Raw genomic sequence first — 24,342 nt, 5'->3', positions numbered from 1 at the left:
GTAATAATTTTTTGTGGGGTGGAATCAATTAGCACATAAATTATTGAGAACAATTATTTCATGTCAATTAACAAAAAAATCCTTTTTAATTTAAAGTAGATTTCAATCGTGATTTTTATTTAATTAAAAGAATGTATTTGTCAATTGATTTAGGATGACTAAAATAATTTATAATATCTATATTATCTAANTTTTATTTTTATATATAAAAAGACATCGGATTTTAAATATCGATTAATTTTACTTCTTTGTTTTTTTTTAAATAATTTTTTCGAGATATAAAATAATATATATTTATATATAAATAAATAAATAAAATTAACCTTTATCTTTTTATCTTGATACTAAATACGTATCCTAATTAAATCCGAGCTGTAATTATATTTGTAGTAGGAAACTAATTCCCCACTTCATTGCTCTCTATATATATGCGTCGAGACAAGAACACTGCACTTTTATTATTTGCTTCCGAAGAAGAATACGGGCGGAGATAGGCGATTTCGAGTGGGATTTTTTGGGTTTTCTTTCATCGATTCGATTGTGTTGGTGGGTTTGATCTTCAGTTGCCTGACCTAATTTTTTGTTTTTTGTAATGGCTACTGCTTCTGACTCCTCCGCCTCTGTTCAATCTGTAAATTCTGTTCTTGATCACCATTCACGGCTCGCGTCGCCTTGTTCATTTTCGAGTATCTCTGATCAGAAGCACGTTTTGGATTCTGAAATTTTCCTAAACCAATTAATCGCACCACCTGCTAGTAACTTGGCCGAGGATGGTCAGGCTGAGGGAAGTGAGAATGTTGGTGTAACAAAGAAGTGTGTTTGGAACAATCCTGCTAATGGTGTTACTCCTCAGGTTGGTGCTGTGATGGGGACAGCATCTTGGCCTGATTTCTCCAAATCAACTCGTGCTTCCACGAAGGATTCTTCGACTGATTCTCTCGAAGAACTCTCTCACGAACCAATCATTCTGTCAAAGGTTTATTATTTCTGTCATTGTTGTTCTCTATATTTTGGCCCTTTTAATCTACCTGTTCAATTTAACTGACGTTCTTAGTAGCTTGGGTGTTATTATATGTGCTTCTAGTGTTATTATGAACTCGACGATCAAGTTTTCGTACAAGTTAGACTGCTTTCCTTACGAAATTTTCTATTTGTGAATAATAGGGGACGTCAGTTGACTCTTGGTCTTCACAGGAAGTTGTTAATTCTATAGTCTCAGCAACAAATTCAGCTTCCAACCATGAATCTCCCATCCGCCAGTATTCTCCGGAGCTAGGTGGTGACAGGACAAGTCACAGAAACATAGCAGCCAACGGCAGCTTTTCTCAAGCACCAAATTCACACAGTTCTGTGGTTGAAGCGTCTCCTTTTAATCCAGGGAAGTCCAGCATCTCTTCGGGGGTATCTCCTAGGGACAACACACGTAGGGATGTTGGACAGATAGGAGGATCTCACAGTGGGCGTGAGCCACACCATCCGCGTGGTCCTTTTAGAAGGAACAACAGTGGACCACAGCTTCAAGGGAATGGTTCTTCTAATCATGGCCATGGTAGCAAACGAGACCAGGAACGTTGGATTCATGATCGGAGCAATAACCATCGATCTTTTGGCAGCAGAGTAAACCTTGCACCCCAGCAGAGTGTCGCCTCTGGGCCCTTCATACGTGGCCCAGTTTCAAGTGCTCCTTTTATTCCTCCACCTACCCCTGTGGGTGTGCGGCCCTATGGTCCCCCAGTGTTCTACAATGGTGAGGTTTGCTGCTTTGAGATACTTGCAGCTTCTGTAGATTATCTTGCGTGCTTATATTTTGTTTCAATTTGCAGATGCTTCATCTTTTATGTATTATGGTCTTGGACCCCAGCCAGGTTCACCCGGGCACATGCCTACGTTTCCATATGCACCAATGTTGAATCCCATACCTGATCCTCACTTGCCTTCCAAAATTGTGAACCAGATAGATTATTATTTTAGGTATGTTATTTTTGTTATGCATACTTAATGGCTCATTGCTGTCTATTTGCACATGGTATCAACGCTTGGATTTTCACATGTATCTTGCAGTCATGATAATTTGGTGAAGGACACATTTTTGCGCCAGAAAATGGATGTGGATGGATGGGTTCCCATAAACTTAATAGCAAACTTTAAGAAAGTAAGTCGGTCAAATTAATGAAAAATTTCCTGCGTATGCTTATTTCTTTATCCATTTTATCTAAACTTAATCTTGCGATTCGATCTTTTTTGATTGTTGGTACATAGAAGAGAAATTTTGAGGCTCTAGATCAGAAAGTTGAAAATATCAAAAGCTTGATTCTTTAATTGGAATTTAGTGAGCAACATAGGTTAAAAAGTAAAATCATTGAACGAGGAAACAACTGGTTCTGTAGTGGTTTTTTTTTAAAAAAATACAATTGTGCATTTTACGATGTCCTTTTACTAAGTAATCTAAGGTATAGGCAATTTGATTACATAGCTTGGGTACATGTAGGGTAACCACTTATATCCTTGTGGTGGGAATTCTAATGTGAATCTTGAAATGTTTCGGTTTTGTTAGATTATTCTTGGATGAAATAAAATGACAATTGATATCTAACTGTAATACGCTTGAGTTTATTAGAAGATTTATATTGCTATGGAAATGGTAAATTTGTATGACCAAGAATGCACATTAGAATCATGTTACGCTCTTTTTAGTTGGTTTCATTATGTAACAATGATACTATTTTGAGAAATAAGTAGCTATGAATACTAATATTATACATCCACGATTTTTCAGATTAGGGAGCTGACAGACAATGTCCAACTTATACTGGATGCTTTGCGAGCTTCGAATGTGGTGGAAATACAGGTGAATGATTCGCATGTTGATCTTCGTAATACCACATTTCTTATAGTAAATCTTTTACTATTAATGTAGTCTAAAATTTTACTGAAAAAACAAGTGAATATGCTATTAACTTATGTGCAAAATCTGTTAATATCCCCTTTTCAGCTTTCTCATGCGACTTGTTCTTTATATCTATATACTTGTTATCCTTTGGGTATTTTGTAGACATTTTCATCCCACAACATGCACTTTAGATAGAGTATTGGTTGTCTCTAACTCATGTAAGCGATTTTTTTCTTACTCTTGCAGGGAGAAAAGGTGAGGAGGAAGGGTAACTGGAGAAAATGGATAATGCCAAACATCCTGTATCCTACAGGATCAAGTCCTCAATCTCTCAATATTTCTAGTCTGCGTATACACGATGAAAAGACAAACACGTAGTTTCTAGCGATACTATTATCATAGGTGGGGACTTTGAACACACAACAACTCTATAGTTTAGGCTGCTTTTTCGAGCTTGTGGTGGTCTCTAACTCATCTAGGCAATTTTTTTCTTACTCTTGCAGGGAGAAAAAGTGATGAGGAAGGGTAACTGGAGAAAATGGATAATGCCAACCATCCTGTATCTTACAGGATTAAGTCCTCAATCTCTCAATATTTCTAGTTTGCATATACACAATAAAAAAACAAACACGTAGTTTCTAGCGATACTATTATCATAGGTGGCAACTTTGAACACACAACTACTCTATATTTTAGGCTGTTTTTCCGAGCTTGTGGTGGTCTCTAACTCATCTAGGCGATTTTTTTTCTTACTCTTGCAGGTAGAAAAGGTGAGGAGGAAGGGTAACTGGAGAAAATGGATAATGCTAACCATCCTGTATCCTACAGGGTCAAGTACTCAATCTCTCAAAATTTCTAGTCTGCATATAAATGATAAAAAGACAAACACATAGTTTCTAGCGATACTATTATCATAGGTAGGGACTTTGAACATACAACTCTATATTTTAGGCTGCTTTTTCGAGCTTGTGCAGTGTAGTCATCAACGGCTATCTTGGCACATCGGCACAGTTTTTTTGTTTTCTACATTTTATTCCCCCTAATCATGGATTTTTGGATAGAGAAGGTTTACTAGATTTGGTTTGCTAAAAGTTTTTCTGCTCTTCCTTTCTTCATTTAGCCACCGTCGGAAGATTTTGGTTTACTTCCACTTATTTCTTATAGTGGTTGGGAATTTAGTTGGATTTGTGATTGTCCAATGTCTATTACCTCTCTTTTTTTTTTCCCCAGAAACATCTTATATTATATTGAATTGTTGGATATGAATATTTTCTGTTTTGTTTTTGGTTGATACTTAATATTCTGATGACAAGAAAAGGTTCTTTACTTTAGTTGAGACTAATTGCATCTTTATCACCGTAAAAATTATAGATATTTTCAATAAAATTTGAAAATCTATAAAGTAATACTAAAGAAAATATTTCATCTAACCCATATAGTGTTTAATGCGTAGCCACGAGCATTAAATAATATTTTTTTTGTTATAATATAAATTGTTACGGTGAAAATAGTTTGAATAATACTTAAAATTAGTTTACTACGTTTTGGTTTTGAGCTGAGTATGATATTTTTGAAATTGTATATATAATGGATCAACACTAGTAAATCTAATTTTTGGAGGATAATATATTAGCAAGAGTATAATTTATTTGGGTTATATATACTCCGAAATATCAAACTAAAACATGCTCCAACATTATTCAAGCTCAAATTCGTATGCTCCAAAATATCAAACTAAAACATGCTCGAAATATTTAAATAAATCCTTCTGTATAAATATATTTCATAAATATTTTATAACATTTTATTCTTGTTTAATTATGTGCTCGATATCTATCTAGTTTTCAAGTTGATCTGCAGCCAGCATGATTCCCATTTCCTTCGAATAATTGTACAACATTTTAACATCGAATTATCTTAAAATCGAAAAATACCATGAATTGCTCCCATTTAGGCTATCTTCGATTAGTCGTTTAGCATAAGCTTTCGAGCGTGGACAGTGAGATGCAGCTGGGCAAGTGCGTGCGTGCATTGCAGGGCTATGCATGCGTGTCTTCGGACGATAAACCCTCAAACGTGGGCTTGCAACTTCACCAGAATTTTTAGCGCTCTGAATGCTTTTCTAGCCTGTATAAATATATGCAAACATGCATTATGTTGTCATAAGTTATATATGATGGAGATTTAATAAAATAAATCTATAAATCATGTGATTAAATCCATATATCACAACACGCAAGGAATTCATGTCGAATTATCAAAAAATATGAATAACAGTAAACACGTACCAGAATCCATTGACTGATCTAGCGTCGGAGTTATGGATCTTCCAAAACAACAGAGAATCGACCATCTTATTCTTGCCTTAGATGGGAGAAAAAGAGAGATCTAGAATATGTATGCCGTATATATTGTATGTTATTCTCTGTGCCTTGGGGATCATAACCTTATATAAACTTAGCAGTCTTCGACCCATCATAGAAGACTTAATCGGGCTGGGTTTCTACACATAAGGTGGACCATACCAATTTATTTAATACATTGAAAACCCATAATTAATTAGATCACTTTATTGGGTCCTTTATTAGATAACTTGTCCATGTACAATTAATTGAATTACGGGAGCCCACAAAATAATTTCAACAATCTTCCACTTGGGCCACATAAGTTATCCGGATATTATACATGCAAAAACTGGAACAAGCTCTTATTATCTAAACCAAAATATTCCTTAACAATCTGGTCTATCAATTATGCCAATATTGAACCAAAACAGTCATCGTTACATTGAAAATCACTATACCCATCAATAATCACAATATTTGCATAATCAGTAACATAGATCAAGTATGGATGTGTAGCATGGAAATACATAAATGCGATCCCAGAATAAAAACCGCATTTCCAACTGGTCTTCCTAATGACTCAAAGAGTCAAATAACAGACTTTCAACCAAATGCTAAACCACATTGAAAGACAACACTTTATTTTAGAGTATTTCAAATAAACTTTAGTCTGTACAGAAACTTAAATCATGTCAAATGAGTCAATACACAAACTGAATACAAACTCCTAATGTACAAGCATATCATCTACATGGACAACATCAATGTGTGTGACATGCCCATAAACATCTTGGGTGGCCAACCCATGACAAACGCATCCGCAATTACAGAGTTTGCAATAACATGCTCAATTGACACACGATCACTCTGAATTATTTCCTTCCAACTAGAAACTCCATGTCAATATATTTTGACATTGACACGTTTCAATTATTCTTTAAATACAATATAGCGGCTTTATTATTAAAATTGATCCTCAATGGTTTCTTAGACCAATGATCATTACCGGTGATAAAATTCCGCAACTTCATTCGGAGTCCAAATATCCAACTATTTCCAAATGTCAGATTTCCGATGTATGAGCATAAAATCCTTAGTTCACTTTATGTACTGCATAACCCGATTAATAATACAGTGTCGGGTTTCTTAAATATCTGCCTAACATTCTAAAGATGTTCACAATATCAAAAAAAAATGTTCTCTAAAAATCCGAATGAGATTACCACCTGATAAAATTTATACCACCACATATGTGGACATAAAAATCAATATATACTTATCAATGTTGACTTTCAATTTACTCACTCCCACTAAAGTCAACATACGAAATTAATTTGCATTTAATTTCAAAATTTCATTCATGCATAATGTCAATGTCATTTAAAATATTGATGTTCAATTTATCAAGCTTATCAATCAAGGAACTCATACCAAACATATTTGAATTTCAAAAAAATTGAAAAAGTTTCATTACCACATTGATAAAGGAAAAACTTGATTAGTCCAAACATGAAATTAAAATAAAATTTCGTCCCAAAAAAAAAATACAACAAAAGTGTTTTTTCAAATTCAAATACCAGAATCAGTTCCTAAATAAAGCTTTAAAAAAAACACCAACGGTTTTATTGTCAATTTCCATAAGATGTATCTTTCACCATCAGTTGGCAACCGGCTCCTTAGGCAACCCTTTCTTTGCACGCCAATTGGTGTATTTGGGACAATCTTTCTTTTCATGTCCATCAATCCTTTTGCAAAAGAAACAAGTGATCGTTTTATCTTGTTTCTGTTGCTCCATATGCTGTGAAGTCCCAGAGTTTCCTTCCTTATTGCTCCATTTTCTTTTCTTATTGATGCAATTATCTTGATAGTTAGATGCCAAGTAAGCACTTTCAATCACATCTTGTTTTAATCTCTCTTCCTCCTGAACGCATTGCGCAATAAGCTCATTCAAAGTCCACTTTTCCTTCTGGGTATTATAACTTATTTTGAATTGATTAAATTACGCAGGCAGAGAGATCAAGACTAAATGCACGACTATGTCTTCCGACAATTCCAACTTGAATGCTTTTAGTCGAGTCACAAGATTTGACATTTCAATTATGTACTCCTTTATGTTCCCTTTTTCTTTGTACCGCATTGAGACAAGTTTAGTAATAATAGTACTTGTCTCGACCTTTTCGTTTGTAGCGAAACGATCTGCTATTTGAGTAAGGAACTTTTTGGCATCACTTTCTTTAGGAATTGCACCCTTATAATATCTCGAATGGAATGTTTCATAATCATCAGACTCGTGCGATTTTTTCGCTCCCACTTTTCCAAAGAACCATTTTGATCAGCAGTTCCTGAACTAGTCAAAAGTGCGGGGCGATCTTCCCTTAGCGCATAGTCCAAGTCCCCTATTTCCCCTTACGTACATATGATATTTTAAAAAGTGAACATCCTTCTTATTAGCGGGGTCGGGGGAAAGAATAGGAAAGGCGAATGCAGCTGAGCACTATCATAACATGCTCTTTCCATTTCTTGAAGTTTGAGCCATTAAGTACTGGAATGTTGTTCAGATTGGCAGATATAGAAGATGCTACAACAAAATAGAAAAATAAAACTCACAATAAATTATAGTACATGCATATAATTAAATTAAATAAATCACAAAATATTAGCATGTTGGTGGTGGGCCCATAAAAAATACCTAGCACAACGTTGATATTTAGTCTTTGAACAAAAATAACAATTTGTAAGTGGTACCCCAAAATATCATGGTTATTAAATATTGATAATAAATCCGGCCAACAATATGCCTTTCTTTGGACCGACAATTGCATTCATGGATAAGTCCAAAATTATCACATATTTATTGCCACATATTATGATAAAATTTGCTCAGAAAATGATCTTCTTTTGGAACGATCATTTTACGCATAAATTTAACACAATTTAATATCATATAATGTGTCTACAATCTGACAATAATATTCCTTTAGGCCGATTAATTTCTGCATAGTTTTGACACACTTTAAAACCATATAAATATGTGCTTATAATATGGCCAAAAAATATCATTCCTTTGGACCTATTATTTTCTGCATATATATAAACACAAATTTTTTTGTCACTTATTAAGTCTGCAATCTGGCAAAAAATAGTCTTCCTTTAGACCGACTATATTTCGCATAGATATAAATGCACTTGAAAAAAATATATTGAATCTAAAATCTGGCCAGAAAATAATCTTCTTTTGGACCGATAATTTTCCGCATAGATCTAGATGCACTTTAAAATCATCTATTGTATTTGGAATTTGGCAAAAAAAATAGTCTTCCTTTGGGCCGGCTATTTTTTGCATAAATTGAAACACAATTTATTTTAAACTTTAACAATATCTACATATCTAAAAAATCGCATTATTAACATAAAATTTAAATTTAATCATATTTGAGATACAAGATATTAATTTAACTTAAAATTTTCACAAGAAATTTAATTTATTTTAATTGAGCCAAATAAAGCATGGAGACCAAATTTGCAAGAAATAAAATATTTGCACCTCATAATTATTCATTCACAAATATTTTATCGAAATAAACAAAGGCGATAAAATAATCAATACATTCTTGTAGACTTGTGGTCTATGTCTTTAAGTAATAATAATCATAAAAAATTAGGCCTAGCCTTGTATCGATTTCTAATTTTTCATTTTAATTATTAGCAATATTGCTTTTAGGAATTATTTTTTTAAAATAAGACATTCATCAAGATTGTCTCAGCAAGTCATTAGATACAACTTCAAACACCCAAGGTGAAATACCACCACTGAACCATTCAATATTCGATAAAGAAGATAGCGCTTCACTAGCTAGACAATATGCTGACTTCGTTTGCCGCACGTGATGCAGTGATAGGGAATCTGCCGAATCAAGAAGTGGTTGAACTTCTAGAACTCAAATACCATCTTGACCGTGATTTTCGATCGGTTGAGTTATTGTTTGAACGGTCTAAAACACTATGTGGATCATGAACTACTGCATCAACGTCGAACTGGTTCCAGGATATATCAAATCCTGCATCAACGTCCAATCTTAACTGATTTGGAGAAATAGGTTTCCAAAAACAATGTGGGATAAGTCGTTTCGAAGAATTCAGCGTGTCTCATACCAAAGAACTTCTTCAGAAGTCATCTAACAAAGATATTTCCCAATCGATTCTGAACTCTCCCAACTGATTATAATGTGCAAGTGCATTAGTAGGGACAGTTAGATCTAACTTAGTAGTCGATTTCAACTGGTTAACAAGAAAAGACGAATCTTTAAAATATTTATTTCATTTCATGTTTTCTTATTCTATTAGAATATACTTTAAACCTTTCCTGTTTTAAATTGATTTTCCATAAACAAAGAACATTTTAATTTACATAAGAATAAAGAGAGAGGGATTCATTTCCTTGTACTAAAATTGTGCTATGATAATGGTACGGTTTATATTTTGTTTTAAGAGGCACTCTAGATTTTGTATTTCATGATTCTGGAAGAAATATACGATATCTAGTAAAAATATTACCATCACTAAATTTTTAAATGGATGAGCTTCATGAGGACTTCCGAAAACATGTCTTTGATATCTCTTCTTATATAGAAAATTGGATATTTAAATGAGTTTATGATGACATAAAATGCACTCCTATAGAAAATGGGTTTTGCTATTTTCGTAAAATAAGAGCAAATATGGTTTTGTAATAATTTTTTGTGGGGTGGAATCAATTAGTACTACATAAATTATTGAGAACAATTATTTCATGTCAATAGACAAAAAAATTCTTTTTAATTTAAAGTAGATTTCAATCGTGATTTTTATTTAATTAAAAGAATGTATTTGTCAATTGATTTAGGATGACTAAAATAATTTATAATATCTATATTATCTAAGAACAAAAGTAGCACTCATGTTCTTATTCTCAACATATTTTAACAATTTGAACATCCAATCGGCCTTATCTATATTAATTTTTGAAAGTATAGTAATGTTATACCTTAATTATTATTTATTTGAAGTATGGCATTAAAGATAAATCGGCTATTTGGTAATATGACAATAGTAAATATTTTATTCTTATTTAAATTATTAATTTANTTTTATTTTTATATATAAAAAGACATCGGATTTTAAATATCGATTAATTTTACTTCTTTGTTTTTTTTTAAATAATTTTTTCGAGATATAAAATAATATATATTTATATATAAATAAATAAATAAAATTAACCTTTATCTTTTTATCTTGATACTAAATACGTATCCTAATTAAATCCGAGCTGTAATTATATTTGTAGTAGGAAACTAATTCCCCACTTCATTGCTCTCTATATATATGCGTCGAGACAAGAACACTGCACTTTTATTATTTGCTTCCGAAGAAGAATACGGGCGGAGATAGGCGATTTCGAGTGGGATTTTTTGGGTTTTCTTTCATCGATTCGATTGTGTTGGTGGGTTTGATCTTCAGTTGCCTGACCTAATTTTTTGTTTTTTGTAATGGCTACTGCTTCTGACTCCTCCGCCTCTGTTCAATCTGTAAATTCTGTTCTTGATCACCATTCACGGCTCGCGTCGCCTTGTTCATTTTCGAGTATCTCTGATCAGAAGCACGTTTTGGATTCTGAAATTTTCCTAAACCAATTAATCGCACCACCTGCTAGTAACTTGGCCGAGGATGGTCAGGCTGAGGGAAGTGAGAATGTTGGTGTAACAAAGAAGTGTGTTTGGAACAATCCTGCTAATGGTGTTACTCCTCAGGTTGGTGCTGTGATGGGGACAGCATCTTGGCCTGATTTCTCCAAATCAACTCGTGCTTCCACGAAGGATTCTTCGACTGATTCTCTCGAAGAACTCTCTCACGAACCAATCATTCTGTCAAAGGTTTATTATTTCTGTCATTGTTGTTCTCTATATTTTGGCCCTTTTAATCTACCTGTTCAATTTAACTGACGTTCTTAGTAGCTTGGGTGTTATTATATGTGCTTCTAGTGTTATTATGAACTCGACGATCAAGTTTTCGTACAAGTTAGACTGCTTTCCTTACGAAATTTTCTATTTGTGAATAATAGGGGACGTCAGTTGACTCTTGGTCTTCACAGGAAGTTGTTAATTCTATAGTCTCAGCAACAAATTCAGCTTCCAACCATGAATCTCCCATCCGCCAGTATTCTCCGGAGCTAGGTGGTGACAGGACAAGTCACAGAAACATAGCAGCCAACGGCAGCTTTTCTCAAGCACCAAATTCACACAGTTCTGTGGTTGAAGCGTCTCCTTTTAATCCAGGGAAGTCCAGCATCTCTTCGGGGGTATCTCCTAGGGACAACACACGTAGGGATGTTGGACAGATAGGAGGATCTCACAGTGGGCGTGAGCCACACCATCCGCGTGGTCCTTTTAGAAGGAACAACAGTGGACCACAGCTTCAAGGGAATGGTTCTTCTAATCATGGCCATGGTAGCAAACGAGACCAGGAACGTTGGATTCATGATCGGAGCAATAACCATCGATCTTTTGGCAGCAGAGTAAACCTTGCACCCCAGCAGAGTGTCGCCTCTGGGCCCTTCATACGTGGCCCAGTTTCAAGTGCTCCTTTTATTCCTCCACCTACCCCTGTGGGTGTGCGGCCCTATGGTCCCCCAGTGTTCTACAATGGTGAGGTTTGCTGCTTTGAGATACTTGCAGCTTCTGTAGATTATCTTGCGTGCTTATATTTTGTTTCAATTTGCAGATGCTTCATCTTTTATGTATTATGGTCTTGGACCCCAGCCAGGTTCACCCGGGCACATGCCTACGTTTCCATATGCACCAATGTTGAATCCCATACCTGATCCTCACTTGCCTTCCAAAATTGTGAACCAGATAGATTATTATTTTAGGTATGTTATTTTTGTTATGCATACTTAATGGCTCATTGCTGTCTATTTGCACATGGTATCAACGCTTGGATTTTCACATGTATCTTGCAGTCATGATAATTTGGTGAAGGACACATTTTTGCGCCAGAAAATGGATGTGGATGGATGGGTTCCCATAAACTTAATAGCAAACTTTAAGAAAGTAAGTCGGTCAAATTAATGAAAAATTTCCTGCGTATGCTTATTTCTTTATCCATTTTATCTAAACTTAATCTTGCGATTCGATCTTTTTTGATTGTTGGTACATAGAAGAGAAATTTTGAGGCTCTAGATCAGAAAGTTGAAAATATCAAAAGCTTGATTCTTTAATTGGAATTTAGTGAGCAACATAGGTTAAAAAGTAAAATCATTGAACGAGGAAACAACTGGTTCTGTAGTGGTTTTTTTTTAAAAAAATACAATTGTGCATTTTACGATGTCCTTTTACTAAGTAATCTAAGGTATAGGCAATTTGATTACATAGCTTGGGTACATGTAGGGTAACCACTTATATCCTTGTGGTGGGAATTCTAATGTGAATCTTGAAATGTTTCGGTTTTGTTAGATTATTCTTGGATGAAATAAAATGACAATTGATATCTAACTGTAATACGCTTGAGTTTATTAGAAGATTTAAATTGATATGGAAATGGTAAATTTGTATGACCAAGAATGCACATTAGAATCATGTTACGCTCTTTCTAGTTGGTTTCATTAGGTAACAATGATACTATTTTGAGAAATAAGTAGCTATGAATACTAATATTATACATCCACGATTTTTCAGATTAGGGAGCTGACAGACAATGTCCAACTTATACTGGATGCTTTGCGAGCTTCGAATGTGGTGGAAATACAGGTGAATGATGCACATGTTTGATCTTCGTAATACCACTTTTCTTATAGTAAATCTTTTACTAGTAGTGTAATCCAAAATTTTACTGAAAAAACAAGTGAATATGCTATTAACTTACAGGCAAAATCTGTTAATATCCCCTTTTCAGCTTTCTCATGCGACTTGTTCTTTATATCTATATACTTGTTATCCTTTGGGTATTTTGTAGACATTTTCATCCCACAACATGCACTTTAGATAGAGTATTGGTTGTCTCTAACTCATCTAGGCGATTTTTTTTTACTCTTGCAGGGAGAAAAGGTGAGGAGGAAGGATAACTGGAGAAAATGGATAATGCCAAACATCCTGTATCCTACAGGATCAAGTCCTCAATCTCTCAATATTTCTAGTCTGCGTATACACAATGAAAAGACAAACACGTAGTTTCTAGCGATACTATTATCATAGGTGGGGACTTTGAACACGCGACAACTCTATAGTTTAGGATGCTTTTCCGAGCTTGTGGTGGTCTCTAACTCATCTAGGCGATTTTTTTTCTTACTCTTGCTGGGAGAAAAGGTGAGGAGGAAGGGTAAATGGAGAAAATGGATAATGCCAACCATCTTGTAGGAGGATCAAGTCCTGAATCTCTCAATATTTCTAGTTTGCATATACACGATAAAAAAACTGGAGAAAATGGATAATGCTTGAACACACAACTACTCTATATTTTAGGCTGTTTTTCAAAGCTTGTGGTGGTCTCTAACTCATCTAGGCGATTTTTTTTCTTACTCTTGCAGGTAGAAAAGTTGAGGAGGAAGGGTAACTGGAGAAAATGGATAATGCTAACCATCATGTATCCTACAGGATCAAGTCTTCGATCTCTCAATATTTCTAGTCTGCATATACATGATAAAAAGACAAACACTTAGTTTCTAACGATACTATTATCATAGGTGGGGACTATGAACATACAACAACTCTATATTTTAGGCTGTTTTTCCGAGCTTGTGCAGTGGAGTCATCAACGGCTATCTTGGCACATCGGCACAGTTTTTTTGTTTTCTACATTTTATTCCCCCTAATCATGGATTTTTGGATAGAGAAGGTTTACTAGATTTGGTTTGCAAAAAGTTTTTCTGTTCTTCCTTTCTTCATTTAGCCACCGTCGAAGATTTTGGTTTACTTCCACTTATTTCTTATAGTCGTTGGGAATTTAGTTGGATTCGTAATTGTCCAGTGTCTATTACTCTCTCTTTTTTTTCCCAGAAATATCTTATATTATATTGAATTGTTGGATATGAATATTTTCTGTTTGGTTTTTGGTTGATACTTAATATTCTGATGACAGGTTAAGGTTCTTTACTTTAGTTGAGACTGATTGCATCTTTATCACCCCAAAAATTATAGATATTTTCAATAAAATATCATTGAAAATCTATAAAGTAATACTAAAGAAAATATTTCATCTAACCCATATAGTGTTTAATGCGTAGCCACGAGCATTAAATAATATTTTTTTTGTTATAATATAAATTGTTACGGTGAAAATAGTTTGAATAATACTTAAAATTAGTTTACTACGTTTTGGTTTTGAGCTGAGTATGATATTTTTGAAATTGTATATATAATGGATCAACACTAGTAAATCTAATTTTTGGAGGATAATATATTAGCAAGAGTATAATTTATTTGGGTTATATATACTCCGAAATATCAAACTAAAACATGCTCCAACATTATTCAAGCTCAAATTCGTATGCTCTAAAATATCAAACTAAAACATGCTCAAAATATATAAATAAATCCATCTGTATAAATATATTTCATAAATAGTTTATAACATTTTATTCTTTTTTAATCATCTGCTCGATATCTATCTAGTTTTCAAGTTGATCCGCAGCCAGCATGATTCCCATTTCCTTCGAATAATTGTACAACATTTTAACATCGAATTATCTTAAAATCGAAAAACACCATGAATTGCGCCCGCTCCCATTTAGGCTATCTTCGATTAGTCGTTTAGCATAAGCTTTCGAGCGTGGACAGTGAGATGCAGCTGGGCAAGTGCGTGCGTATGTGCGTGCATTGCAGGGCTATGCATGCGTGTCTTCGGACGATAACCCCTCAAGCGTAAGTCGTTTCGAAGAATTCAGCGTGTCTCTTGCCAAAAAACTTCTTCGGAAGTCATCTAACGAAGATATTGCCCAATCGATTCTGAATTCTCCCAACTGATTATAATGTGCAAGAGCATTAGTAAGGACATTTAGATCTAACATAGTAGTCGATTTCAACTGGTTAACAAGAAAAGACGAATCTTTAAAATATTTATTTCATTTCATGTTTTATTATTCTATTAGAATATACTTTAAACATTTACTGTTTTAAATTGATTTTCCATAAACAAAGAACATTTTCATTTACATAAGAATAAAGAGAGAGGGATTCATTTTCTTGTACTAAAATTGTGCTATGATAACGGTACGATTTATATTTTGTTTTAAGAAGCACTCTAGGTTTTGTATTTCATGATTCTGGGAGAAATATACGATATTTAGTAAAAATATTATCATCACTAAATTTTTAAATGGATGAGCTTCATGAGGACTTCCGAAAAAATGTCTTTGATATCTCTTCTTATATAGAAAACTGGATATTTAAATGAGTTTATAATGACATAATATGCATTCTTATAGAAAATCGGTTTAGCTATTTTCGTAAAGCAAGGTCAAATACGAAGTACATGTTGGTTGATATAGGAGTTCATTATGTTATCGCGTTTACATGAGCCTGAGATGTGATAGAATGATATTAGAATACAATCATCAATAGTAACACAGAAAAATAACCTATATTTAGAGCAAAATTTTAGTATGTACGAGGAAAAATGTTACATAACAAAAATCAACTATTAAACACGTAAAAATCACCTGTAGATTCTCGATACCAATGCATTTGGTGAGTCAAGATTGTAATAATTCTTGGGGTTGAACTAGTGTCACACACTTGTAGAGTTAAGTTTTTGTAGAAACCAGTTTTTGTAGAAACCAGTTTTTGGGGTGGAATCAATTAGTACATAAATTATTGAGAGCAATTATTTCAATCGTGATTTTTATTTAATTAAAAGAATGTATTTGTCTATTGAATTAGAATGACTAAAATAATTTATAATATGTATATTATCTGAGAACAAAAGTAGCACTCATGTTCTTATTCTCACCATATTTTCAAAATTTGAACATCCAATCGGCCTTATCTATATTAATTTTTGAAAGTATAGTAATGTTATACCTTAATTATTATTTATTTAAAGTATGGCATTAAAGATAAATCGGCTATCTGTTAATATGACAATAGTAAATATTTTATTCTTATTTAAATTATTAAATTATTTTTCAGTTATTTTAGAGTAAGTTTTTTGTTTTTCTTATCTAATCTTGTATTTGAGTTTTATTTTATTCTATCAAAAATTTCTAGAAAAAAGTTACTGTGAATCAATTTGAAATAAAAATATAAGATCCTCTTATTGATAATTTGGAGATAAATTATATCATCACCATATATCAGAATTTTAAAATTAAAAATTCATCTAAAACTTGATATAAATCATTAAAGATTTTCGATTTTTAAAAACATAGGTTTTATTTTTATATATAAAAAGACATCGGATTTTAAATATCGATTAATTTTACTTCTTTGTTTTTTTTTAAATAATTTTTTCGAGATATAAAATAATATATATTTATATATAAATAAATAAATAAAATTAACCTTTATCTTTTTATCTTGATACTAAATACGTATCCTAATTAAATCCGAGCTGTAATTATATTTGTAGTAGGAAACTAATTCCCCACTTCATTGCTCTCTATATATATGCGTCGAGACAAGAACACTGCACTTTTATTATTTGCTTCCGAAGAAGAATACGGGCGGAGATAGGCGATTTCGAGTGGGATTTTTTGGGTTTTCTTTCATCGATTCGATTGTGTTGGTGGGTTTGATCTTCAGTTGCCTGACCTAATTTTTTGTTTTTTGTAATGGCTACTGCTTCTGACTCCTCCGCCTCTGTTCAATCTGTAAATTCTGTTCTTGATCACCATTCACGGCTCGCGTCGCCTTGTTCATTTTCGAGTATCTCTGATCAGAAGCACGTTTTGGATTCTGAAATTTTCCTAAACCAATTAATCGCACCACCTGCTAGTAACTTGGCCGAGGATGGTCAGGCTGAGGGAAGTGAGAATGTTGGTGTAACAAAGAAGTGTGTTTGGAACAATCCTGCTAATGGTGTTACTCCTCAGGTTGGTGCTGTGATGGGGACAGCATCTTGGCCTGATTTCTCCAAATCAACTCGTGCTTCCACGAAGGATTCTTCGACTGATTCTCTCGAAGAACTCTCTCACGAACCAATCATTCTGTCAAAGGTTTATTATTTCTGTCATTGTTGTTCTCTATATTTTGGCCCTTTTAATCTACCTGTTCAATTTAACTGACGTTCTTAGTAGCTTGGGTGTTATTATATGTGCTTCTAGTGTTATTATGAACTCGACGATCAAGTTTTCGTACAAGTTAGACTGCTTTCCTTACGAAATTTTCTATTTGTGAATAATAGGGGACGTCAGTTGACTCTTGGTCTTCACAGGAAGTTGTTAATTCTATAGTCTCAGCAACAAATTCAGCTTCCAACCATGAATCTCCCATCCGCCAGTATTCTCCGGAGCTAGGTGGTGACAGGACAAGTCACAGAAACATAGCAGCCAACGGCAGCTTTTCTCAAGCACCAAATTCACACAGTTCTGTGGTTGAAGCGTCTCCTTTTAATCCAGGGAAGTCCAGCATCTCTTCGGGGGTATCTCCTAGGGACAACACACGTAGGGATGTTGGACAGATAGGAGGATCTCACAGTGGGCGTGAGCCACACCATCCGCGTGGTCCTTTTAGAAGGAACAACAGTGGACCACAGCTTCAAGGGAATGGTTCTTCTAATCATGGCCATGGTAGCAAACGAGACCAGGAACGTTGGATTCATGATCGGAGCAATAACCATCGATCTTTTGGCAGCAGAGTAAACCTTGCACCCCAGCAGAGTGTCGCCTCTGGGCCCTTCATACGTGGCCCAGTTTCAAGTGCTCCTTTTATTCCTCCACCTACCCCTGTGGGTGTGCGGCCCTATGGTCCCCCAGTGTTCTACAATGGTGAGGTTTGCTGCTTTGAGATACTTGCAGCTTCTGTAGATTATCTTGCGTGCTTATATTTTGTTTCAATTTGCAGATGCTTCATCTTTTATGTATTATGGTCTTGGACCCCAGCCAGGTTCACCCGGGCACATGCCTACGTTTCCATATGCACCAATGTTGAATCCCATACCTGATCCTCACTTGCCTTCCAAAATTGTGAACCAGATAGATTATTATTTTAGGTATGTTATTTTTGTTATGCATACTTAATGGCTCATTGCTGTCTATTTGCACATGGTATCAACGCTTGGATTTTCACATGTATCTTGCAGTCATGATAATTTGGTGAAGGACACATTTTTGCGCCAGAAAATGGATGTGGATGGATGGGTTCCCATAAACTTAATAGCAAACTTTAAGAAAGTAAGTCGGTCAAATTAATGAAAAATTTCCTGCGTATGCTTATTTCTTTATCCATTTTATCTAAACTTAATCTTGCGATTCGATCTTTTTTGATTGTTGGTACATAGAAGAGAAATTTTGAGGCTCTAGATCAGAAAGTTGAAAATATCAAAAGCTTGATTCTTTAATTGGAATTTAGTGAGCAACATAGGTTAAAAAGTAAAATCATTGAACGAGGAAACAACTGGTTCTGTAGTGGTTTTTTTTTAAAAAAATACAATTGTGCATTTTACGATGTCCTTTTACTAAGTAATCTAAGGTATAGGCAATTTGATTACATAGCTTGGGTACATGTAGGGTAACCACTTATATCCTTGTGGTGGGAATTCTAATGTGAATCTTGAAATGTTTCGGTTTTGTTAGATTATTCTTGGATGAAATAAAATGACAATTGATATCTAACTGTAATACGCTTGAGTTTATTAGAAGATTTAAATTGATATGGAAATGGTAAATTTGTATGACCAAGAATGCACATTAGAATCATGTTACGCTCTTTTTAGTTGGTTTCATTATGTAACAATGATACTATTTTGAGAAATAAGTAGCTATGAATACTAATATTATACATCCACGATTTTTCAGATTAGGGAGCTGACAGACAATGTCCAACTTATACTGGACGCTTTGCGAGCTTCGAATGTGGTGGAAATACAGGTGAATGATGCACATGTTTGATCTTCGTAATACCACTTTTCTTATAGTAAATCTTTTACTAGTAGTGTAATCCAAAATTTTACTGAAAAAACAAGTGAATATGCTATTAACTTACAAGCAAAATCTGTTAATATCCCCTTTTCAGCTTTCTCATGCGACTTGTTCTTTATATCTATATACTTGTTATCCTTTGGGTATTTTGTAGACATTTTCATCCCACAACATGCACTTTAGATAGAGTATTGGTGGTCTCTAACTCATCTAGGCGATTTTTTTCTTACTCTTGCAGGGAGAAAAGGTGAGGAGGAAGGGTAACTGGAGAAAATGGATAATGCCAAACATCCTGTATCCTACAGGATCAAGTCCTCAATCTCTCAATATTTCTAATCTGCGTATCCACGATGAAAAGACAAACACGTAGTTTCTAGCGATATTATTATCATAGGTGGGGACTTTGAACACACGACAACTCTATAGTTTAGGCTGCTTTTCCGAGCTTGTGGTGGTCTCTAACTCATCTAGGCGATTTTTTTTCTTACTCTTGCAGGTAGAAAAGTTGAGGAGGAAGGGTAACTGGAGAAAATGGATAATGCTAACCATCATGTATCCTACAGGATCAAGTCTTCGATCTCTCAATATTTCTAGTCTGCATATACATGATAAAAAGACAAACACATAGTTTCTAACGATACTATTATCATAGGTGGGGACTTTGAACATACAACAACTCTATATTTTAGGCTGCTTTTCCGAGCTTGTGCGGTGAAGTCATCAGCGGCTATCTTGGCACATTGGCACAGTTTTTTTGTTTTCTACATTTTATTCCCTCTAATCATGAATTTTTGGATAGAGAAGGTTTCCTAGATTTGGTTTGCTAAAAATTTTTCTGTTCTTCCTTTCTTCATTTAGCCACCGTCGGAAGATTTTGGTTTACTTCCACTTATTTCTTATAGTCGTCGGGAATTTAGTTGGATTCATGATTGTCCAGAGGCTATTACCTCTTTTTTTTTTTTTTTGCCAGAAACATCTGATATTATATTGAAATGTTGGATATGAATATTTTCTGTTTGATTTTTGGTTGATACTTAATATTCTGATGATAGGTTAAGGTTCTTCACTTTATAGTTGAGACTTTATACATGAATAAAAATGTGTTTTTTTATGTGATTTATTTTTACTAATTGCATCTTTATCAATGCAAAAATTATAGATATTTTCAATAAAATATCTTTGAAAATTTATAAAGTAAGACTAAAGAAAATATTTCTTCTAACCCATATAGCGTTTAATGTGTGGCCACGAGCATTAAATAATATATTTTTTTGTTATAATATAAATTGTTACGTTGAAAATAGTTTGAATCATACTTAAAATTAGTTTACTACGTTTTGGTTTTGAGTTGAGTATGATATTTTTGAAATTATATATATATAATGGATCAACACTAGTAAATCTAATTTTTGGAGGATAATATATTAGCAAGAGTATATAATTTATTTGGTTATATATACTCCGAAATATCAAACTAAAACATGCTCCAACATTATTCAAGCTCAAATTCGTATACTCCAAAATATCAAACTATAACATGCTCGAAATATATAAATAAATCCATTTGTATAAATATATTTCAGAAATATTTTATAACATTTTATTCTTGTTTAATTATGTGTTCGATATCTATCTAGTTTTCAAAAGTTGATCCGCAGCCAGCATGATTCCCATTTCCTTGGAATAATTGTACAACAATTAACATTGATTTATCTAGAAATCGAAAACTACCATGAATTGATCCCATTTAGGCTATCTTCGATTAGTCGTTTAACATAAGCTTTCGAGCGTGAACAGTGAGGTGCAGCTGGGCAAGTGCGTGCGTGCGTGCGTGAATTGCAAGGCTAAGCGTGCTTGTCTTCGGACGATAACCCCTCGAACGTGGGCTTGCTACTTCACCAGACTTTTTAGCGCTCTGAATGCCATTCTAGCCTGTATAAATATATGCAAACATGCATTATGTTATCATAAGTAATATATGGTTTAGGACATTCTTTGTCCAACAAGTTGACCAAAATAGATTTTGATTATTTGACTATTAAAAGTAGGTATTACTAAAATAATTTGACGTCATCGTTTGTATTTGGAACCATTTTTCGCATGAGTGCTACCATGTTATCAAACATATGGATAATATTCAATACCATGTCATGAGACACAAAGGAAACAAAATTATTACATTAAGACCAAATTTTGACTCATAAAATAATCAAATTTCAATTCAAGCCAACTTACAAGATCAATTTCGTATTTTTCAACAAAATTCTCTCTATATATATTTGTGTGTGCACGCAAATAAGTCAGACAACCATATCTTCTCTTGATCACAAGAGATCTGTACCCATAGTCTCTTCATACAGGATGTTGCTTATTTCATTGCTGAATCTTCCTTTGTTGTTGTTGTGCACAATCACAATACTAGAATCGTTTTCGTGATCACGATGGGTGGATGATGATCGTTGGAAAAGCTTTTTCACGACGATTCGAGATAGAGGCTTTTTCCGTTTCCTGTCATGAAACCTATTTTGGTTGCTGTCTTTGAGATTTAAGAATTGTGAAATGTTGGGACTATTCAAAAGTTTGAAATAGGTCATTTTTTTGCAGGGAAAAGATAAACTTTACGATCTATTAACTTGTTATATTTTGAGTTTTGATCGACTAAATATTTAAAATTTTATTTTGGTACAACTTCATATAAATTGCTAAAAATACCGGAAATGTTGTAAAGATTGAATTATTATTATTATTTTTGAAAAGATTGAATTAGTTTTGGTCTAATCAATTACATGTATTTTGGACCTTCATGTAATTGCGTAACTATGCAATATTTTGAGAAAAGTAAAAATAATTTCAACCTCTTGATACCATAAAGATTTGAATTTTTTTTTAAGAACAAATATGCATTTGAACAGATATTTAAAAATCGTTTTTACAATGAAAAAGTAATATGTTTTGATTTCTATTATTACCTTTATTTCAAAAAATATAAAAAAAACTCTCAATTGTTCTTTTTAGAACACCTTTTTAAAAATATTTTACAAAAAATTTATCCAAACACATGCTTTTATTTTTTTTTATTTATAAAATACTAAAAATATTTGCTCAGCCGAGCCTTAATTTGTTTTGGTTCTGAAAATGTAGTTGAGATAATTTTCTCCTAATTTTTTTTTCTATTCCTTGAAAAAAAAAAAAGAACTGCTAATAAGATTAATATTATTGAAAAATTATTTAAAAATGTGAAAAATATTTGTGTTGAAAATGTGAATGTTGAATGTTGAAAATTAGGTAAAATTAGGTGTTTATATTGAAAATTAGTGTGTGATGATGTAGGTAATGATGTATTTTATTTTTGGATTATTTGTAAAAAATTTCTATAAATAGATCTCTCATTTGTGAAGAAAATCACAATTGAGTTGAGAGAAAAATATTATAAAGTGTGTAGTGTGATAATTTTAAGAGTTTGAGATTTTTACTTTTTACCGTAAATTTTTACTTTTTCACAACACGTTATCAGCACGAAGCTCTAAAAGTCCTCCATATTTTTCCAAGCTCCGAACAGAAGAAAAAGGTAACAAAAGTAATAATATTTATTTTACTGTTATTTATTTATTGTTTATATATTTAATATATAATATAATGTTATTATTAGAAATAATAAAATAATTTTTTCAAAAACTTGTTATAAATCCTGGAAGGATGTTAAGACGACATCCCACACTCCCGGTAAGGGATACGACAAGTATAAAAGCCTATAAGGTTTTTAAACAAAATAACTTATGACACCTAATTATAATAATGTGATATGATATACATAATTATTTAAATATGACTAATATTATATACACCATATTATTACCATAAAATTATACAAATACATACATTTATTTTCTTATACACCAACGGTAATAAACGGTAACAAAACGGCTAGTTTTTGCTCTATAAATACAATCTCACAAATACATTCAATCACTCCAACTTTCTCTTCTTCTCTAAAAATTATTCTTCATCAAATTTTCGAAGAAAAAAAGAAGATGGCTTTCACGAGGTTATTTTTAATTATTTTGGTTATCATACTCACCAGTCTTGTATTTATCGGAGAATATCCTCCTCGTGTGTTTTCTTTATTTTTACGAATACTTGTACTTGTTGTTTATCCATTACTTTGTATTGCAATATTCATTAACTAATAAAATGCATCGTAATTTTTAGTACCACCATGGCAAACTTGGCAAAGCTCGAATTCATCGCTCTTGATATTACTGGGAAAAACTATATGACATGGACTCTTGATGTAGAAATGTATCTTGAGTCATTGGGTCTAAGCGAGACCATTAAAGAAAATGGTATATCTTCATCACAAGAAAAAGCAAAAGCTATAATATTTTTACGACGACACCTTGATGAAGGTTTAAAATGTGAATATCTCATCGAAAAAGATCCCATGGCTATGTGGAAAGGATTAAAAGAGATATTTGAACATATAAGGGAAGTTATGCTTCCAACCGCCCGTGATGAATGGAATATGTTAAGATTCCAAGACTTTAAAAAAGTCAGTGATTACAATTCAGCGATGTATAGAATAATCTCGCAGTTAAAATTTTGTGGACATGAGGTTACAGAATCGGAAATGCTTGAAAAAACATTTTCCACGTTTCACGCATCAAATATAACACTACAGCAACAATATAGAGTGCGTGGATTTGCGAGATATTCTGAACTCATCGCCTGTCTTCTTGTGGCGGAAAAGAACAACGAGCTATTAATGAGAAATCATCAGTCCCGACCCACTGGATCAACAGCATTTCCAGAAGTAAATGCTGTAAGTAAAAATGAATTTAAACCTGGAAACCAAAATCAAATTCAAAGACAAGGTTTTGGTCGAGGTCGAGGTCGAGGTCGTGGACGTGGACGTGGACGAGGAAGTGGTCGTGGTCGTGGACGCGGCCGTGGTTTTGAAAATAATCGAGATAGTTATTTCTATAACTCATCTCAAAATAACGTCC

General features: G+C 33.4%; 3 protein-coding genes across 18 annotated transcripts; all 3 read left to right on the top strand.

Annotated features, from left to right (window-relative positions):
• Positions 1–437: 437 nt before the first annotated feature.
• On the top strand, positions 438–4,224 carry LOC140974209 (la-related protein 1C-like). Of its 7 annotated transcripts, none has more exons than XR_012174741.1 (8): positions 438–976; positions 1,165–1,747; positions 1,824–1,971; positions 2,062–2,152; positions 2,777–2,848; positions 3,137–3,292; positions 3,394–3,549; positions 3,652–4,224. XR_012174741.1 is itself a non-coding variant. In XM_073437532.1 (7 exons), exons 1-6 carry the CDS (start codon positions 593–595, stop codon positions 3,266–3,268), a joined length of 1,410 nt encoding a protein of 469 aa, XP_073293633.1. In that variant the 5' UTR covers positions 438–592; the 3' UTR covers positions 3,269–3,292; positions 3,652–4,224. The 7 variants fall into 7 exon arrangements, 3 of the variants coding, with proteins under 3 accessions (XP_073293633.1, XP_073293632.1, XP_073293634.1); XR_012174743.1 differs by having other exon boundaries at positions 3,394–3,609; positions 3,870–4,224; XR_012174744.1 differs by having other exon boundaries at positions 2,782–2,848; positions 3,394–4,224.
• Positions 4,225–10,605: 6,381 nt separating this feature from the next.
• On the top strand, positions 10,606–14,344 carry LOC140974211 (la-related protein 1C-like). 6 transcript variants are annotated; one of them, XM_073437538.1, is made up of 7 exons: positions 10,606–11,144; positions 11,333–11,915; positions 11,992–12,139; positions 12,230–12,320; positions 12,945–13,016; positions 13,305–13,460; positions 13,793–13,931. In XM_073437538.1, exons 1-6 carry the CDS (start codon positions 10,761–10,763, stop codon positions 13,434–13,436), a joined length of 1,410 nt encoding a protein of 469 aa, XP_073293639.1. In that variant the 5' UTR covers positions 10,606–10,760; the 3' UTR covers positions 13,437–13,460; positions 13,793–13,931. The 6 variants fall into 6 exon arrangements, 5 of the variants coding, with proteins under 5 accessions (XP_073293639.1, XP_073293642.1, XP_073293640.1 ...); XR_012174747.1 differs by lacking the exons at positions 13,305–13,460; positions 13,793–13,931 and adding an exon at positions 13,512–13,613 and having other exon boundaries at positions 12,945–13,255; XM_073437541.1 differs by lacking the exon at positions 13,305–13,460 and having other exon boundaries at positions 12,950–13,016; positions 13,793–14,344.
• A 2,533-nt stretch (positions 14,345–16,877) lies between these two features.
• Positions 16,878–20,359, top strand: LOC140974210 (la-related protein 1C-like). Of its 5 annotated transcripts, none has more exons than XR_012174746.1 (7): positions 16,878–17,416; positions 17,605–18,187; positions 18,264–18,411; positions 18,502–18,592; positions 19,222–19,288; positions 19,578–19,733; positions 19,836–20,359. XR_012174746.1 is itself a non-coding variant. In XM_073437535.1 (7 exons), exons 1-6 carry the CDS (start codon positions 17,033–17,035, stop codon positions 19,707–19,709), a joined length of 1,410 nt encoding a protein of 469 aa, XP_073293636.1. In that variant the 5' UTR covers positions 16,878–17,032; the 3' UTR covers positions 19,710–19,733; positions 19,836–20,358. The 5 variants fall into 5 exon arrangements, 3 of the variants coding, with proteins under 3 accessions (XP_073293636.1, XP_073293637.1, XP_073293635.1); XM_073437535.1 differs by having other exon boundaries at positions 19,217–19,288; positions 19,836–20,358; XR_012174745.1 differs by lacking the exon at positions 19,578–19,733 and having other exon boundaries at positions 19,217–19,527; positions 19,785–20,358.
• The last annotated feature ends 3,983 nt before the right edge of the window (positions 20,360–24,342 follow it).

The sequence above is a fragment of the Primulina huaijiensis genome, chromosome 3 (genome assembly GCF_012295235.1).
Source record: "Primulina huaijiensis isolate GDHJ02 chromosome 3, ASM1229523v2, whole genome shotgun sequence".
NCBI classification, from domain to species: domain Eukaryota; kingdom Viridiplantae; phylum Streptophyta; class Magnoliopsida; order Lamiales; family Gesneriaceae; genus Primulina; species Primulina huaijiensis.
Note: the sequence above shows the minus strand (reverse complement) of the source record. Positions and strands in the feature narration are given on the sequence as shown.